Source organism: Halichoeres trimaculatus, unplaced genomic scaffold (genome assembly GCF_033239565.1).
Source record: "Halichoeres trimaculatus isolate MK-OKI-2021-1 unplaced genomic scaffold, fHalTri1.1 fHalTri1_scaffold_15, whole genome shotgun sequence".
Lineage (NCBI taxonomy): Eukaryota > Metazoa > Chordata > Actinopteri > Labriformes > Labridae > Halichoeres > Halichoeres trimaculatus.
In genome coordinates this window covers 20,135,686-20,155,860 of record NW_027437193.1, presented here as the reverse complement: position 1 = coordinate 20,155,860, position 20,175 = coordinate 20,135,686, and the positions used below count along the sequence as shown (strand labels likewise).

The following is a 20,175-nucleotide window of genomic DNA, read 5'->3' as shown; positions in this document are numbered from 1 at the left end:
TTAACCTATGGCTCCTCAGGAGATGCTTTACAGGATATTTATCCTTTTTTTGACTTATATTGAAAAATAAAGCAACCATCCATGCAGGTACAGACTGTTAAATTCACCTTCGAGATGACAACACTGCATGCATCATAATTTCTGACCCACACCCTTTTTATAACCTTGACATGGACAATAACACTAGGACATCACAGGGAGTCCAGCCTAGGCGTTGACTTTGTGTCCTCGCTGTCTTCCTCATTTCTGTGTCTGTGTCCTGCTCCACTGATCGAGGAGAGAGCAGCCATTATGTTCATTCAGTCACTGCAAATTATTCTGCCTTTATCAGATATCCTTCTCTAACAAGTCATGCATAGAGACGACATATAAAGATGAGCTCTGCCATGTGATAATAACTCATATGACGGCTGATGGCATACCAATAGAATAGAGGATCTGTGTGAGTGAGGGGAATGTAAATTTAACCTTGAAATTAATACAAAGTGTGTAGATATGACTGAAAAATGTGCATATTTGTGAGCCTAAATGTAAATGTGCATTCCAAACAGCACATCGGACTTGTTAGGCTCAGCTCTATTAATCCAAATCAGTTTTATCAAACACAAAATGTGTCAAAAGTTCTTCGATTTAACATTTTACTGTTCCTTGTGATACATTTACACAAGTTTTAAATAATCAGAATTGCCTCATGAACCAGTTCTTACCATAGACTCTACATTCACATGAATTAAAACACAGCTTTCTAGAGTGAAGCCAAAATGTTTAGAGCTCCCCCTACAGACTGGCTGCAGAATAGGTCATGAATCGCACTCCCACCATTACGATTACGATAGATTACTGTATTATTGTGCTGATATTCATTAAAGTAATCATTGTTGCCAGAACTTTGATTTTGATAAACCAAAGCTCTAAGGTTTGGCTGGTACATGATTTGGTGCAGTATTAGTGTCCAGATGTTCTGTCTCGAATAAAAATAAAGAGGGAGAAAGAAAACAAAACAGATGACAGCCAAAGGTAGGAGATTAACTGATCTCAGTTTACTATTTGTGATTGGTTGTTCATAAAGGTAAGGGAAATACAGTTGGAACAGTGTGAGTAAAGAAGCAACATGAAGAGGTTTCAACTAGAGAGTGTTTGTTAATTGCTTTGGTACTTAAGCATCCAACCAATTTATCAGTCGATTTACAGATTGATGAATCAATTTGTTGACTGTCTCAGCTCAAGTGACCATTCTCTTTGTCAAAAGCACTTTTACGCTTTAGTGTCTTCTGAAGCTTTGACAGCAATCACTCACACAGACACTGAGACTTTTAAAAGCAAGTAAAGAACAGGTGGTGGTGAATAAGAAATGGCATCATTAGTAGAGAACCAAATCAAATGTGTTTAGATTCAGGTAAATTACTTAAAGATGTTAACTTATCTGTTTTCTGTTGAGGAATGTAGCCAACACTTCTATATCATGATGTCTGGTGTGAGGGTTTGCTCTGACATCTATCACCAATGAGGCATTCATTGTTGTCTGCACACTATCAATACTAAGATTCACCTGCCAATACAGGAAGTACATCCAAGTAGAGCCATAAATAAACTGTTTCTCAGAGGGTCAGTGTGCTCAGCCGTAGTCGCATTTCTCCTAAAATTTGATAAACCTTGTCCCTGTTGCTTGTCATGGCAGTTTAAATTCCACAGCCAATAAAAATGGATGTCATCCATAACCAAGGAGGTCATACCCACATGCAGATAGGGATGGGAATATTTCACATTTGAAACGATACGGTAATGATGAACGGTACCTGGCAATCGGTATCGGTACTTAACAGTACCAATTATTGGTACTACTTTGTGTGTTTATGTGGGAATTAATACAAATTTGTTGAAAAAAATCTCTAAGTTTTTCAATTTAACATTTATTCTTCAGTATAGAACCTTGCAATGTTGTGTTCATGCTCAGTATGAAAAATCACAGATGCATTCAGGCACTGAAACATGGTACCATTTGATTTTTCTTGAATCGGTACTCGTTGCCTATAAAAGTACCAAATTCGGTGCCCATCTCCATGTAGATGGATTGAACATCTCCTCAGACTGTGTAACCCCAACTATCAGCTCTTTGACATGCATGTTTATTCTGCTTACAACAATAGTTTTTTACGGTCTCATACAGAATAAACACAAGAATCTTGTGTGAGTTTAGTCAAAGGATTAGTTTGTCTTAATGTTTTTTAACAACTCTCAACTGATAGTTTTTGTGGAAGATATCGGGGTCTCCAGACACTTCTTCAATCCTGGATTCAATGTCATTACACTGAAATGAAACAGTCTGGGAAGGACAAACTGCTCTTTGGTTGAATTGTTCACAGTTCAGGTCTTCATAAAAACAATACTCTGCGAAATGTAGTCACAGGCTGTTTCATTTTAAGGCACTGGACCCTGCTGCTTTCAGCTGTGGACATTTTGAGTTCTTTTACACATAAGTACTTCTGTAGACTGTAAGTAATAATGTCTTCATGGTGTTAAAGAAATCAACAGTTTGTTATATTGACTCATTAGTGATATGTAGTTTGGCTGTATGTTAACGGCCTTGTGTTTCATTACCCTGGGGCCCATCTGCTTCTTCAACATTAAAACTTTAATAGCAGTTTAAACATGAACAAAAACAAAGATTATTACAGTGTAAACTAACACAGTTGATGACAACAATCCTCATCCCACCAAGCATCATCAGAAACCATGCTTATTTAAGTAAGAATTATTCAGTGGTATAAGCCAACTGGTGAATCGGTCGAACAGATTCAAGAGTAAATGTTTGATGAAGAAGACAATTTGTGTCTGTTCACTTGCTTTCCTTCACCTGCAACATCCTCACCATCTGATGCTGAAGAAGATGAGCAGCTTAAGCTTTCAGGTGACTCCACCTCACTTGCAGTTATCCATCCTCATTGTCGCTCTCATCATCACCATCCTCTTCTTCTTCTTCACTGCTTTGCTCTGATGTATGAAAAAAACACATTTTAAAAAATAACAAAACAGCTCAGTGAGACAAAAAAAACCCTCTTCTCCAACCTCACCTTCCAGCAGCTTCTTCTTGATCAGAGGGAGAAATTCAGAGGCTTCAGGGTTTTCTGGTTCAAATGTGAGAACTGAAACAAGCAGATTGAGGCAGATTTAGAGGCTGATTTATCAAGTGACTGACAAACACAGACACAGGGGATGGGTGCAGGATACTCACTCATTTGACACAGTTTACAGGCCAGCTCGTAGTCTCCTCCCTGCACAGCTTTGAGGAACTAAAACAAATACCCCAAAATTAATGAAATATCTAAAAAGTCATTATGCTCCACATACTACACATCAGAGCCATCATAAAGAGATCTAGATCATTGTCCTTTTAAAAAGGAACTTTCAAATGGATGGACTGGACCCAGTCCAGACAATCTGGGCATGCCAAAAAATAAAGTAAACACATTGTACATTCAAATGAAAGGCTTTGGCCTGAGTTGCAGAAGGAATAAGATAACAATAGTATTGAAGTTCTCAGGAAATATATTCACACTGTGCCAGAGACACACCGCAGTAACTGCTGACGGACAAGGTGGACAAACCAGATGTTAAAGTGACAAGATGACAGCAGGACTTCATTTGATATTTGTTGTGCTCAGAGCAACCACATGCATGTTTCATGATCATGCTTTAGAGGCAAAAAGAGGTGGGTATTTTCAGATCTGTCAGGTGTTCTCACATTTTGGGCCACATTTTGTGTGTGTAAACAAATCATGATGCCTGGATCTTGAACCATTTCTCAGCAGAGTGTGAAGTGTGAAATCATTAACGGTGGTCGGACAATTTACCTTCATTTTCAGCTCCACTGGTGTCTCAATATCTTCATCCTCTTCCCTAGTCTGAACCTTCTCCTCCTGACTTTGATGTGGCTTTACTTGAGGGGACACGTGCTGCATACCTGGTGAAAAACAATGATATATCAACATTATTACAAAAAAATCATCTCTTTATGTCTATCCATGTTTGTTTTCTTTGTGATTTAGATTACTTTAAGAGAAATCTACCTGCTTTGGCTGAGGCTGTGCTTTGTGCTCTCTGTAAGTCTGTGATTCTCAGCTTGTCAACCAGCTCTGCTGTCTGCTGCACTTGTTTTTCAACACTAAAATAAGAGTTGTCAAAGATACCAAACTATGAGTTTGGAATATTTAGTTCAAACAGCTGATATGCTGCATGTGCCACTCTTTACAGACTACAACCACTGACAGCAAAGAATCACTCAAGACTTTCAAACAATAAAAGATTGAGAGAATCATTTGGATTAAACATTGGATGAAACACTTTATCTCTGTAATCACCCAAATACCTCTACTCCTGTATGTTGACAATCAATAGTTTGGTAATTATTTACATTCTGTGGCTTTCTACAACAGTACTATACTTTTATTTAATCACTGCATTTATTCAGAGTGTTAAAACTGACAGACAAATCATCCAAGTAAATATCGAGAGCAATCAGCAGAAAGAAAGTGATTTGACTTTTTTATATTGGTACACGTGTTGCACTCTTTCACATGTTGAGGCATAATTTTGCATTCTGAGGTCACTGTAATATGTGATAGGTCTCTGCCTGTTTCAAAAAGGATTTTTTGCTGCATAATTGTGTAACACTGGGTAAAACTATACCATTGAGATGACGGGTATGTCCATCACTCTATACAGTCTTCATGTCCCCACTTGGAAACCCAGAACATTCTGTGACCTGGCAAGACACCTCAAGTATGGAAATTAGTTATATTCAGTTATGAACAGTTTTTTTTTTTTTTGTCAATCTGGTCAAGGTGACGTTTCTTACCAAAAAAAACAAAAAAACAAAAAAAAACCCCTACCCCTGCAAAATGAGGCTTGGCACAGGCAGAGGGGCTGCTGCTGAGTGGAAAAGTACAAAAATGATGCACAAAGATCATTCATGATGAGTAAAAAATATAATATTTCCGCTGGGTTGTCTCTTACTCTGTTTTTTAGTGGCTGCCTTTGTCCCAACTTTGTTGAAACAGTCTGTTGTTTGAATATTTTCTTCATAATAGCAACATCAAAATCATTCATCATTAATACAAGAGCAAAATTATAAGAAAAATATAGTTGCTTCTATTATTATCATTATTATTATTATTATTATTATTATTATTATTATTATTATTATTATTATTATTATCATTTTACCTGTTTATGTAAATTAGTTGAGGACTCTGACAAACGCCAACCTGGACAAAAAAAAGCAGCAGAGATGAAATCATGTGAAGCTTTGCAAGAGCTTGTAAATTTGCTAATCTAAATAATGACAGGTTGCGTGCATACTGTGACTTATCTCGTACACAAGTCTATCGAACATGTTTAGCTTCTCTAATCTTGCTCCGTAAAATAATTTTGAGACACTTTTTCCACACACTCGTGCTACGATAACTGGGTTAGCATGTAGCTTGCAGTTGGAGTTCATTTACCTCGCTCTAAACGTACGTAAACGTAACTTCCGGTAAAAGTCGGCAAACAGTTGCTTACCTGTTCATGGAGGTGTAAATGATAAGGTCAAAGCTACGAATGTCAGCAAAGTACTTTACTTTCCTGTAACTTAAAATGAGAGCTAACAGTGAGCTAACGAAAGCTAATCGATGATTGCTGTTAGTTAACAGTTGTTACCATAGCAACCGAAAACTGGAGCGGATGTTGCGTTCAAGAGCTGTAGGTAATTTTGCAATTTAAACTTGATTTCTTCCTTTGACTTTTTGGATGTGGACATCATGTAAGCAACTTCACCGTTGACTGAGTTCTGTACAGTTTCATTCTGAAAAGGTTAATATGGGTTTCTGTTCATTTTATGGGTTTTATGATTAGCAATTTGCTTATTTTGTTGCTAGTTATGTTTCTTCATACATGTAATGTGTTATTTTATGATGAAACATCACCACATGCTTCTTTCTGGGATTCTTTATATCTCCTTATTGTATTGAGATTAAAAATCTCTTTTACAAGTGTCCTGGCCTAGCAGCACATTCTAACAAAGTTATAACAAATAACTCAAAATGAAGTGAACCTCAAAGATCCATGGTAAACAGTATCCAGAGAATGAAGGCTCTGAGATGAAGTATGGGAATATAAAACATCACTGTGATAATTAAAGGCAAGAAAGTAGCAGCAACAAGTCTGTTGTTTCTTCCCCAACATTGTGAGTTACACTGGCTTATTAATTTAATAAATTTAGCGTCTTAATGCAAGAATGTATGTGTTAAAAGAAGGCCACTCAATCCCAGAAAAGAGCAAGTATAGAGGCTTTTCTCTCAGGCTCCTCTCTCACACAGTTTAAGTGCCTGTCCACCCTCCATGTCGGCCATATTTCATCCAATAAGTAGCTGTAACTGCTACATTAGCTGTGCATGCATTGAAAGAGCTGCCTTCAGTCTTGAATCTTGGTGTTCGTGCGAGGATGTGAGGATGGACGTTCAGTACGTGTGTATGTGGTTAATAGGTTCTCCTCAGCACTTCTTGTTTCACGGTTGTCTTTCACTTTCAGGCAGATTTACACTGACTGTCAGACTGACGGGCAGAAGACTCAGACTTTCCTCAGAGACTAAATTAGCTCCTGGCTGACAGGCTTGTTTATGCTGACAGAGTTTGAAGGAAGCTCAGGTTAGTTTGGACTGTTAAATGTGCATGCCTCCTCCTCACCTCTTACTTTTTTATGCACACACGCTCACACTCACACACACAGAGGCACAAACACACATCAATTAGTCAAGGCAGTGAAGTTTCTCAGGCTGAGCTCTCCCCAGAGATCCTTCTCAAACAGAGTAACACACCACTGAACTGTGAGCCTGTGGGTTTTTAGTGAGCAGATAAATGTGCATGCTTCTGTACAGACTGTGTATTTTTTCATATCATAAAGGAAGTAGGAGGTGATCAGTCACGTCCATGGAAAAGTTGGCTTTCTTTGCCTGTCATATTATTTCTCTAACATAGGGTATAACCTTGACAATAAGTTTCAGAGTAAAAGTTGTGAAACACTGTGTTTCTTTGTGTGTTCTAATTTTTCAAAATATATTTTAAGATATAATATACACAGAAAAAAACTATAAATTTATGATTTATTATATCCTACATTTGTGCACTCACCAGCTCAAAAGAAGTTTCAGCAAATATGAATTTCTTGCAGCATAGGGACGACACTTAAGCGTGCATTTTGGTTCCCAAAGACTGGGGGGCACTGCATATTTCAATCACAAAATGTGAAACAAGCAACCAGTGTTGTGATTTAAAACTACAGTAAACGATAAATAGCAGCAGCAGTTTAATGCTAATTAATGTCTGGCTTTAATCCTGCCAACATGACTTCCCCTTTTCAAGTTTAGTCATTGTATTGCTGCTGTGCAACCAAACATGATGTAAAACCTAAATGCAAACTCAGGAAAAATTACAATCAGACTTTGTAAAAACAATATTTTTCAAGGGGCTGAATTTTGACAGTTGTTTGAAATATGACACAAAACTCTAAAATCATTAAACTCAATGTTAGAGTTTGCAGCTCTCAAACACAAATAGTAAAAAAGCCGCTCTGACACTTTCACCTTGTTTTTATAGAACCCAAAACTCCATCTGCTCAGCAACAAACGTACAGAGAGGGCTGCAGACTGCAAACACACACACACACACACACACACACACACACACACACACACACACACACACACACACACACACACACACACACACACACACACACACACACACACACCCACTCAGTACCAGCACCCCATCAGGCACACCTGCCAGGGAGGCTGGATGGGAAAATATATTCCACACAGACGACATGATAACAGAATCATTTCACACTCCAGTGATCCTCTGCTCGCTTGCTTTGTGTGCATGTATGAGCCTGTGTGTGCGTGTGTGTGTGTGAGAGAGTGAGAGAGAGTCTATTAGTGTGCTGTTGGGTTGTGTGTTCTCACCTGCCTTCAGAGACTCTGCTCCTCACAAATTTCCATCTGATGAGCCCTGAGGCCGTCCTGACAGCAGAGGGGAACGCAGACCAGGATAAGGCACAAGAAGACACATGACAGAGCTCCAGGACATCACAGTGATGTGCGTTAGGTGCGTGTTTCTGTGACTGAACGCGGCTGAACATCCTGTTCCTAACACAGCATCATTAAGAGGAATCAGCATTAACAAAACCAAGCAGCCTCATGCTGTCATAACGACTTCATCACAGGCGTAGGCGTGTGTTTCTCTTTTCTCCATAAGTTTGTTGTCGTGTGTTTGTGTGTCCTTGGGTTTACATGCTTATGGAGCATCTGTGCAGGTCTGTCACTGTGAGTCTGTGTGTGAGCGTCCATTCTCATGCCTCGCAGCCCCTGACAGGCTGAAGGCTAATAATAAATGCAAATTACAATCAGAGGAGCAGATCGGAGCTGGAGAGGATAATTGCTCCATTATGGTTGTGTGTGTGTGTGTGTGTGTGTGTGTGTGTGTGTGTGTGTGTGTGTGTGTGTGTGTGTGTGTGTGTGTGTGTGTGTGTGTGTGTGTGTGTGTGGGTGTGTATCTTGTATAACACACAAAAAGCGAGAGAAAAAGAAAGGGGAAAGCAATACACAAAAGGGGACAGTATCAGGGGTTACCTTTCCACAAAAGTCCCCCAAGGAAAAGCAGTGGTTCCCTCCTGATTGGAGCACCATTGCTTGGAAATAATAGAGTAGAATAGAATAGAATAGAATAGAATAGAATAGAATAGAATAGAATAGAATAGAATAGAATAGAATGGGATAGAATAGAACAAAACTTTATTGTGATTGTAACAAGGGCAACGAAATTGAAGTCACAGCAGCAATCAAGAAAACAAAAGTAAGAAAGTGTATAGAAAGTGCAAAAAGGTCCATAAGGAAATAGATGATGACAGCTTGTCCATCATTCTCCAGTTCAGCCAGCCTCCACCTCCACAGGGTCCAGGACTGAGCTTCTTCAGCAGTCTGTTCAGTCTCTGTCTCCTGGATCCTGTCTGCTCACAGAAGGTGAAGTTCTTCCAATGTGGTGTTAGTGTCTAATGTTAGCTCCGTTAGCCATGTCTGTGAATAGCATGATGCTACTCTGCCCTCTGGTATTCCCTCTGTTGCTGGGTTAGCACAGGTAGCTTGTCCAGCTTATTGGAGATAGATCTTACGTTCCCAATAACGATGGATGGAAGGACAGGTCTGTGTCGTCACTTCTTAGCTCACACCTGAGAACCAGTGCATCGTCCTCACCTCCTTCTCCTCACCTTGTGAGAAGACATCAGGTCTTACACCAGTTAGCATTGACATGCTACAGGCTGCTAACAGCTGAGTTCACATGTAAACAATATGACCATGGTTACATGTAGGATCTCCAGACAAACACAGTAGAAAAGTAGTAAAAATATCACTGAAGACACAAAAAGTTTGGTGTCCATGACCAACAATGAGCCATACAAAGTAATGATCCACTCCAAATACAAAGATTACGAAAAAGAGGCAAAAAAATTACAAGAAACGGACAAAGAAGAGAGAGGCAGCCACAACCAACAGGGCGGTATCTATCGACAAAAGAAGAAGAAGCCTCTTAGGCAAAATCACTGAAAATGGTAACCTAATAAACATTCCTCGTAATATCTAATTGGCAGTAGCCGTCAGACCTTTGAGAAATACAAGAAGAAAACAGGTCTGACAGAGCACATCCGAGGCAGGTTAGGAAAATACTGTTAAAATGAGAGGTAAGAAATCCTTCTGTGCACTGGTCTCAGAAGAGTCTGACTACATCAGGCATGTCCAACATCAGGGCTGGGGTCCAGTCGAGGCCTGAGGTCCATTTTCATCCGGACCCCAGTTTTTATCTTACAGTGTATAGGTTATGACACTTAAATCAACCATTTTCACACCCACCCTTCCTTTTTTTGTTAAAAAGGAAGATCAAGCCTTGGCTTTATTTTACTGTTTTGGGAACACACGGGTGATGTCACGGAGACTACATTCATGATTATTCATGATGCAGAAAAGGCATGAATTGGTTCAGAAAAATGTCGTTTGTAGGTCTTAAAAACATCATGAAAAAAATCCTGATAAATTCAAGATCCTGGTCCTATGACAAAAAAATCCTGACATGTTTTCCCCATATCCCCCCGTAAAGGAGAGCATTTTCCTTGGGAAGAAGCTGAGTTTGCTGATGTTTACCCAGCACAAAACACTGCAGAAAACCGACCACTTATCATCTGGATGGAGAGACAATTGAGGGACAAGTGAGGTTTGATTTCATAAGTCTGTAATGATGGAACAGGTATGTTTGACCACACTCAGTGACCAATTTCTTTAGTCCTCTGAAACAAAAAGTTTGGACACCCCTGGTCTCTATGATCTGATGGTCCTGACAGCCAGAATGCTGATGCTAATGTAATGTCAACCAAGATGTCAACTAAGAGTTGAGTTGAAATATGAAAGATTGAGGAAATAGCACCAGCCTAAGTGTGAAAGTGATTACATTTCTGGTACAGAACTAAAAGGGGAGAAGGTTATTCCAGAAAGTGAAAGAATAAAGACAGGGATGACTTGGGGAAGATGAAAGAATAGTGTTGGCACATCCTGTGACCACAGCATGTGAGTAATTGTGGTTGCTCACAGTGAGATAGTCTGAGTGCACATTGGTTAATATGTCTGTGCCAACACCTATAACATCATTAGGCTGGGCTTGTGTTTCTTGTGTGAAAGAGGTGATGTGTGTATGAGTGTAAGTTGTGAAATGTGGAGTTAAGTTCACCCAGAGTCCGTTGTGTAAGGAGCATCTCTGGAGTGGCTCTGAGGCTTGACGGCCCTTAGTTCCTCTTTTTTCTTTCCTCTAATTTGCCTCTAATTTCACAAGCATCTTCATTCACCTCAGTGTCAGGTATGGTGTTCCAATACCCAAAGTGGGGGTCCATCATCTGAGTTTCCAAGATGCTTTCTGTTGACGAGGATCAGTACATCACTGACTCACGTGGCACCCTGACAAACTTTGGGTGGACTCAAGTGAACATTACACGATTTTCACCAATCACTTCTGAGACATTAACCAATGTACACATGAGCAGAAAGGAATGTGAGGGGGCACTATTACAAAATGCCACACCCACACCCACAGGATGCTCCAGCACTTTCTCTTTCCACCACTTTCTTCTCCTCACAGGACCTCAGCCAGAATCCACCATGGCTGGCTTGGTCCACCCTATGGCACTTTTCCTGCTTGTCACTGGATTGGAAATGAGATGTTAAGGGAATAGGGTAAAGATCCTCTCTACAAACTCTGAGTTTATTCCCACAAATTCCTGTGGAAAGTTTTTTACTTTGAAAATTCCTGGAATTTTGCATCTCTACTCCCTACACTCATCCTGTTTCCCACAGTCCACTGTCCTAAAGGAAGTATAAAACCTCTTGCTATATATTTTTCTAAATTTTGGACACTCTATAAAGAGTGTTATTATCAAAAATAAGCAGCAGTCGTCTTATAGTGATTTCTGAAGCCCTGAAGACTTCCCTGACATAGAACATGGGTTACACACTTGTTCTACATTTGTTTATTTGTTGTTAGAATTTCTTTGTTTTATTTCCATTATCTGATTGTTATAAGATGGTTTGCCCCTGTTAAAATCAGGCCAATAAATCTGATTGATTTGAAAGTGAAACTGATGGAGCACAGAGCGGGAAGAGGGTCACAGTGAACTGGGTCCTGACGTCACCGTTGGAGTACATAACAGTTCATTTGAGGTGTTTGATGAATTGATTATCGGACAGTTTTCTACTTTTCCTGTACGAGGGCCAAACGGGGCTAATTATAGAGCGTTATGCAACCATCCTGAATCAAAACAGAGAAACAAAGATCTGATTACCTCGCTGCTCCACAACAACGCTGTCAGGGTCTGAACAACAAGACTGTGTCAATAATCTGTGAACTGAAGGTCGTTCAGAGAGATAATGTGAATCCCACTGATTTATATTTTAAAATTTTCTATTTTAAGGCCATTTTATATTAAGAGACACCCACTAGCTTATCAGAAGAGAGGCTTCAGTTTCACCTCTACAGACAATATCATGGTATCACAACATGTCTAAAAGAAAAGGTCATTCAACATGTTTTGGACTCGTATCATGAAACCTAAAACTTTCAAAGTGTTTTTTTTCTCAATTGGGATAATCATGACTACAGCTAAAAAAGCATGTCTGAAAATATTAGCGTATGAGCATTTAGTTGAGTATCTCTTCAAGTGGTGCACGCATTATGTATCTCTAATGCCGCGGCCACACAAAACGCGAACTTGCCAATGTAAACGCGCGAAACGCCTCTAACGCGCCTGCTCCTTTTTTCCGGTCTCTGTACAGTACACACGTTGTATCATATAACACTGGATAATGACACACCTCACAGATTATTTTCTCCTCTATCTTCCAGCGGGGTTGGAGTCTGAGCAGGTGGCGGTTCTCCCCCAAAGTCATCAAATCAATGACATTGTGGGGGAATGTCATCGCTGCTTGGCTGCTGCTGCACAACCTTGCGAATTTACGCTCGAACGCCTGAATGCTCCAAACGCGCAACCCCCCAAATGCACAGCGCCAAACGCGTCCAACGCGCTGTCCGGGGCGAATCGGCGTCTAAACGCGTCTTTGCATTGACTTTCTATGTAATCTAAACGCAAATTCGTGTTTGGTGTGGCCGTACCATTAGTCTAGTTCACGAACAACCACCATTACAGTTGTACCAAATATAGTCATTGACATCATCCACAGAGACAGTACGCCACAGAGGGTCACTGCTAAAAATTTCTGGCTAAACACAGACTCCTGGGTTCAAACCTGTTAAAGGAAAGTCAACAGGAAGAGAAAGGTGTGAACACTGACTACCAACAGGGATAACGGCAGCTTTGATGGGATTGTCTTGAAAAGTCATTTAAGACACTGGAAGTGATTCACAAGGAGTGGACTGAGGCATGATTCAGCGCTTCAAGTACCAACAAGCTAGGACTTGAGGAAATTAACAGCAACTGTCAAGCCACTCCTAAATCAGAGGCAACATCAGAATTTTTTAATAGTTTTACCTGGAATAAGTTTAAAAACAAAACAAAACAAAACAAAACAAAACAAAACAAAACAAAACAAGATTAGAGTCTTGATTTTGGGTGTCACGTCATCTATTGTGTTCGATCAAGTCCAAAGTCAACAAAACCACCTACCAGGGAATTTGCTCTCAAATAACCGTAAACAGCCGATGACCTGACCTTAACCTCAGAGACTATCTGGAAAACCCTGACCCAGTCATGAAGACCAGCAAAATATGTTTGGTGGTCAGAGGAACTGAGAGGACAGGGAAGACGTAACAAATAATTTGTAGTTTCACTTTGTTGTACATTTGCGGAGTCAAATAAGATGGAGATGTACAGAAGTTTGATTTAGTTGCCACACTTTTTAAGAGGCATCATGACACAGAATGGATCAAAACACATGCCACTTGACAATTGACAAACATTCTTGGTTGTAGAGAAATATTTATTATATAGATCCACGAAGTCAAGAAGTGGACTGCAAAGACAGAAAAGCTAACAAAGACTAGCAGGGACTGAATAAAAGTTTGACTAAATAACTTCTGCTCCCCTTGAATGTGGTGATGACTAATTTTCAGGTGGATGAATTGAATTCATGCGCGCACACATTCACTCTGCAGTGACACATGAGTAAAATGTATCATCTCTATTAAATCGCTCACTTGTTTGTGTCCTTGTAAAACCAGCCAGAGGCTTTAACAGCTAATCTTTATATCATTACACATGCTTTGATTTTAATGAAATTTGTTTAAGAGGATGACTGCAGCCTCTGGGCACTTTGTTGTGTGTGTCTGTGTGTGTCATCATCATCAGATTCTTTGACTTGGTAAGCACTTCTTCTTTTCCATTCCTCAGCTCACTGATGGAGTCGGTCCAGCTGTCTCTCTTTCAGCTCATTCATCACTTCCTCACTCATAAACTCGGTGTTTCTTCATTTTCTGTCCTCACTCCATCTCTGTCTGCCCCTCAATGATCACACATGCACCATTTCAGGGCTTTTTCCCCTCATTCCTTTAGCTCCATCCATCTGTTTCCTACTCTCAACTATCTGGTCATTCACTCACTCCATTTTCTGCCTCCTTTCTTTCTGCCAACCATCCATCCAGACAGGAGATGAATCAAAGCCAGAGCTGACACCCGGTCTCTTTATGGAGGGATATGATCGGCAGAACTTCTGATTCAGGTAAAAACAGCTTCAGTAATGATCAAGGTATAAAACTTTCAACCAAGTCATATCACAACATTCACACTGGTGCAGAGAAAGGGTGGACACGGCACAACAACACCAACAAAGAAATGCTCTGTTAACTAAATCTAACATAAAATCAGCAGACCTGGCAGGATTGGAGAACCAGACTATAATACTAGTCCCAAAGAGAGCTTTGAATCATGTTCATAAAGTTCATCAACCCAAAACAAAGACTCTTACAGAAAAGGGGATCCTCATCCAGCAGACAAACAGGATGGTCTTGGTTACCTTTTCCTTGTTTAATTCTCTGAGACAGTTTGCATCCAAAAATAATGTCAGTGCTCCATCCAAAGTTAAATCAGCTGACCTCTGACAACTTGAGTTTTAATAAAATGTAAACAGGAAAAAAAGAGTTCTTTCCCAATCCTCATCCTTTCCTGGAACAGGATTGTCCTTTACTTGATATCTCTATGCTTAAAGAGGACATAACAGGCTTTCTCATCATCTCCTGAACTTTCTCTCACAACATCCTGAAAATGTCTTCAACAGCATCAACAACATTTTTATTCAATGTTCTCTTCAGTTTGTCTTTGCAAAAAAACAAACAAACAAAAAACATCTTTTTGTGTGAAACAGGCCACATTAGTCCAACAACATACATTATACTCCCTGGTTTTATCAGATTTATAAAAACAGTGAAGTCAGACAGAGTATCCTAGCTGTAGTAAAGCACCAATTCATCTTTTCATCCAGCTTTAAAATAGATCATAACAAGCATCAAAGCACAAATCCCAGGAGTTTTTAAAGTTGGAGACTTTCCATGGAAGTTTTTGGAAATTAATGAGAATCAACGGGAATCAACAGGACTGTATATTTTTACTTGCTCATATACATGTATGAATGCTAATGATTTGGGTCTGTTACAAGTAGATATGCATGCAAACATGTTGAATGCAATATCTTTAAACGACATTAAATTAAATTTTGTGGTAATTTTCTGGAATTTCCCCTTAATGTCAACAATATAGGCATTAATATTTGTTGCACAAATGAACCAGCGTATAAAAATGACACCAACCAGTTTTTGAACAGTGGAACTTTCATGTTTGTTTGTTTTTGTTTTTTTTTCCAAAACAACAAAAACCACAACTGGTAAAAAATTAATAAAAGATTTTTTTTTTTAGAAACCAAACTTTTACAGAAATTCCTTTAAGCTAAGGGGAAAAAAAACATGAAAATTGCCAATATTCCCAAGGAGAAGCTTGCTACAGATTTGTCTGTTTTTGTGTTTCCTTTGTTATTCTGAATCTTTAGGCAGTATATGCATTGTTTAAATTTTTGAAAAAAAAACAAAAAAAAAACAACAACAAAAAAAAAAAAAAAAAAAAAAAATATATATATATATATATATATATATATATATATATATATATATATATATATATATATATATATATATATATATATATATATATATATATATATCTTTCTTTTAGCTGTTATATGCATCACTCATTTTGAATGTTGGCTGTAACAATAAATTAAACAGGATAAAACCCAGGCTTAAATCCTACAATTTGAACTTCCCACTCAAAGGCAGATGTCAGGAGGAGCTGTATGGAGGCAGTGTGAATACTTCAGTGTTTTTCGGTCTCTTTCTGCGTGCTGCACCTGAGTGATGAGGTCGTGTGAGTGACAGCTGAAGTAGCCATTTGAAACGGCACAGAGAAGATGGAGAGGCCTGAGCGTGCTCTGGTAACAGCATCTCCTCCAGTGAGGTGAGGGAGAGATTATGAAGATTTATTCCCCGGGCGCTCCAGCAGCACTGGCATGATTATGATACCATAACACAAGGTGCCATAAAGAAAACGCTGTCAGCTAAATGAAGAGTGGAGCACTGAAACGTGCTCGCCATTATGCCATCAATCACCGCTGTCAGGTTTGTAGCCCTCGATCAAGAAAGCTGTCACTGTCAGCTGTTGCCTCTTTCTCTCTTGTCTCTGTCTGATTGATTCTGTTTGATTCTTGTGTGTTTTCTGGCTGTCTCTATGTGTGTGAGTGTGTTTCTGGGTCATTTCCCCTCTTTTCCCAGGCGGCCATGAGTCTCTCACCTACAATACCTCATGTGAGCGCAGATAAGAGGTGAGGAATTACCAAACATGCTGGCCACATGCGGGCTGAGATCACACACACACTGGGCCCCCTCTAATATTTCACAGCAAGGAAGAAAGGGACGCATACATCATCCTGACAGAGCCCGAATGGAGAGAGACACCGCTCCGTTATCTCCACACACACACGCACTGTCAGAGATTTATAGTACAAGGCTTTAATGGTGCCCTCACGTACCTCTTTCTTTCTGTGCACACACACACACAAACACTGACGCACATCCATCCATCACTAACCTTCTTCTTCCTCTGTTTTCCTCCTCTTCTCCATCTCTCCTCCATCTACTGTCCATCTCACATCTTCCTCTGCTTCTCATTTCTCTCCTCCATTTTCTCTTTCTTCCTCCTGTCTCCTCTGACAGCTCACAATTCCTCTTCCTCCCACCAGCTTAATTGAAGGTACAGTAAAAATAAAGATGTCAGAGTATTGTCCAAATGAGATTTCCATCATCTCTTTGGTGAAACATGCTGGCTCTGTAATACAGATGTATTTCTATAAATAGCTTAATGTTCTCCATAAACAGCATGCTGACAGCCATACATGACTCTCTAATGGGGACTGTTAAACCTTAAACACAGACCGTTTACCCGGGTGATTTATAGAGACACGCCAGCAGCCCAGAGCCAGGGCTGGTCTCTGTTTACCACCTGTAAAAGTGCCTGTTGTGTCTCTCATGTCATGCACACAGGTAGGGTCTCTGTTTGTAGGTTTGGTGGGAAAAACACTTGAACATCTCAAGAAGCCATGGAGAAGGTACTAAAATTGGGAGTTATAAGGGCCTCAGAGATCATAACAAGAAAATAATCAAAAATATGTTTCACAAGCATTTCAAACATGTTCTTCTTTGATATGTTTCATGTAGTTTGAGAGTTTGGATGAGAGGAAGGGAGTTACAGGGTCTCTTCCCCTCAGCCAAAACTCGTCGTAATTTTCAAAAATAACAAGTACTCTATCAGGTGTACCCTGATAGAGAATAGAGCTGTTCAGACCTAAGCTGTTTTTCTCTTAACCCAGGCCGTAAACATGTTTATTTTTGCCGTAAATGGGTGTGTTTGTGGTTTCCGGTACTTCTGCAGTCAGCCTCGAGTGGATGTTTGATGAACTCTTAGCCTCACATAGACCTCGTATTCTTAGACCAAAGGTTGCTGCTTGGTTCACATGTGTCCAGAAATTCAAAGTTAAGAGGTTGTTTCAGGACATCTCCAAACAATCCAGGTGAAAAACAGTCTCGAAATGGGATGGTGTTGACTGTGTTTTGAGAAATAACCCTATGAACACTCTCACCTACTGTATTCACGACATCATACGTCATGTTTTTCTAAAGGCTGCAGCTTCATGATTTGTGAAGTGGAGCTAAATTTGTTACATATTTTGGTACAGGGGACCAAGAGAAGCTACAGCAATTGTTTTATGTAGATGTATTGTTTAGTCTAGAATGTTAAATGGGTTGTCTTTTCTTATGTTCCTTCTTCTAAACAAAACATCTTTGCTTTTTCCTGTACATCTGTCATGTTTGTTTAGACCAAAGTCACGTTTTCCTACACAAGATTTGGAATATTGAGCATGAAGAAGCTGAAGCTCGACTGAAGAGTCTATTAGTGTGTGGTGTCCTCAGAGTGCAGACCACACAATGTAAGATCAGGAGAGCGAAATCTCATGAAATCTGTCTTTTGTTATCATCAAACGTGTACTCTCTGAATGTGTGAAGTTTTGGAGAATCCTGTAATGTGCGTCAGCCTTTAGGGTGTTTTGTTACAATCAGTAAAATAATAACTCTACTTATTGTACTATAGACTGTATAATTAACGGATGTAGTCTCTGCAACATCAACCGTCTTTTTTCTGAAACACAGTTTTGAAGCTTATCTTCCCTGGGAGCCATATTGGAAATGGGCGGGCTTTAAGGAGGTAGCGATTCTTGTCAACCAAGTCAAATTAACCTTAAGTTTAACATCAATGGTAAAATGGTATGGCAAAAGTTACTTGTCTCGCTTTTTCTCTTGACTCTTCTCTGATAAAAAAGGGAAAAAAATCCTCTGTTTTGTGTCGTTTAACCCTATTTTCCTCCTTGTTGCATTGACTGGTAGGTTGTTTTATCTCATACCCTCATGTTTCTTGTCTTGAGTTTCTTGTTTTATTGAGACAACCCGTCTCTTATTTCAGTTTTGGTTGACTTGAAGCCAATTGCAAACTCACCTAGTGTATGTAAAGCTCAGTTTTTCCTTCTTATGTGTCAGTTTGTCTTGTTTTGCTTTGGTGTTTCTGACATTTGATAAGTATATTTTAGAGCTCGCCTTTACCTTCTTGATTTTGAAAACCTCTGCCTGACATTTGATCTGCTTTGTACCGACCTCAGCATTGATTTAACAGACTCTGACTTACTGCCTGTTTATGGAGTCGGACATTTGTAGCCTTCCTTATTCTTAAGTATCATACACCTCTCTTTTATTCTTTCCTTTACTTGGAACTGTTTTTCTGTTAAGTGTTTCACTCTCCAGATAAATTAGAGGTTGTATTAAAAAAAATTCTCCTCCTTGTTTTAAGATTTGTGTGCTTTCCAAAATGTGTGTTTTTGCTCCAGCATCGACAGGCAGAGGTGAAACATACTGAAACTCATTTCTCTAGGTTGATGTTTAGGGTCAGGCTGTTGGCTGTTGAGTTGGTTAAAAGAGCAAATCACCTGTCCTGTCAACATCATGTATTCAGCTCAGCTTCTTTACAAATAGGCAAACACAATCCTCTAACTGGTGGGATCGTTTGTCTTTTGAGGTAAAAAAGAAAAGAGAAGATAAGAAAACAAAATATTTACTACTAAAAAACTAACTACTAACTACTAAAACTACAAAAAAAAAAACTATTACACTTTCAGCCTTCAATATAACCGGTTCAAAAGCGCTTACAGGAATATAAAGCGACAATTCATCTCTGTTTTGAATAAAACTTTGTTCAGAAAACGCATCAGTTATTTCAAATAAGACAAACTGAGTTTAATCTAATATAAACGATGGGTAACTTGCCAAACATCAAAAATATCATTAAATACAGTTATTCATCTGGCATTAAGTCAGTGTGTGTGTGTGTGTGTGTGTGTGTGTGTGTGTGTGTGTGTGTGTGTGTGTGTGTGTGTGTGTGTGTGTGTGTGTGTGTGTGTGTGTGTGTGTGTGTGTGGTAAATGAACCCTGGTTTATTATAATTGTGAATCTGCTGCACAGTGTTGCATTTAAAGACCACCTTCGTATCATTGAGTTCTTCTTCACAGGGTTTAGTCTGAGATGAGGAGGAGGTTAAATGACTCCAACATCCCCTCATGGAGATTAAACTTCACAGCTTCCTCTGCCTTCATACCTGCATCTTTATCAATGATGAAGATCAGGGGTCTCTGCAAGGGCTCCTGAGACCACGTCTCTCTCCTCTGCACCCTGAGCTCGGAGACCACAGCACCTCAACACGTTCACCGTCTAATCAGCGCTGCTCAGAGTTTCAGGTCTTCATAGAAATGGATTATCTGCAAAAGTCACACCTGATCAACTGTCCGCAAATTTTTGTTTGCAGGAGCAGTTTACACTCTCTTACACTCACACACACACACTCACACACACTTGCAGCCGAACATTCTTCCCACTGTCACGTACACACACACCCTCTCGCCCTTCAATACAACCCTATAATTTGCCAGATGCGGCGAATCGCTGGTT

At 39.6% G+C, this 20,175-nt stretch overlaps 1 protein-coding gene and 1 long non-coding RNA gene across 2 annotated transcripts; both read right to left on the bottom strand.

Moving 5' to 3' along the window:
- Positions 1-1,062: 1,062 nt before the first annotated feature.
- Positions 1,063-19,907, bottom strand: erich2 (glutamate-rich 2). Its single transcript, XM_074688995.1, has 7 exons — positions 19,826-19,907; positions 16,718-16,868; positions 4,068-4,162; positions 3,852-3,961; positions 3,233-3,290; positions 3,072-3,143; positions 1,063-2,991 (listed from the first exon to the last, which is right to left on the bottom strand). The coding sequence occupies exons 2-7, from the start codon at positions 16,795-16,797 to the stop codon at positions 2,930-2,932; spliced, it is 477 nt and encodes a 158-aa protein (XP_074545096.1). The 5' UTR covers positions 16,798-16,868; positions 19,826-19,907; the 3' UTR covers positions 1,063-2,929.
- Positions 4,935-5,696, bottom strand: LOC141804532 (uncharacterized). Its single transcript, XR_012599640.1, has 3 exons — positions 5,560-5,696; positions 5,224-5,264; positions 4,935-5,076 (listed from the first exon to the last, which is right to left on the bottom strand). It is a non-coding gene; the product is annotated as an uncharacterized LOC141804532 (long non-coding RNA).
- Positions 19,908-20,175: the final 268 nt, after the last annotated feature.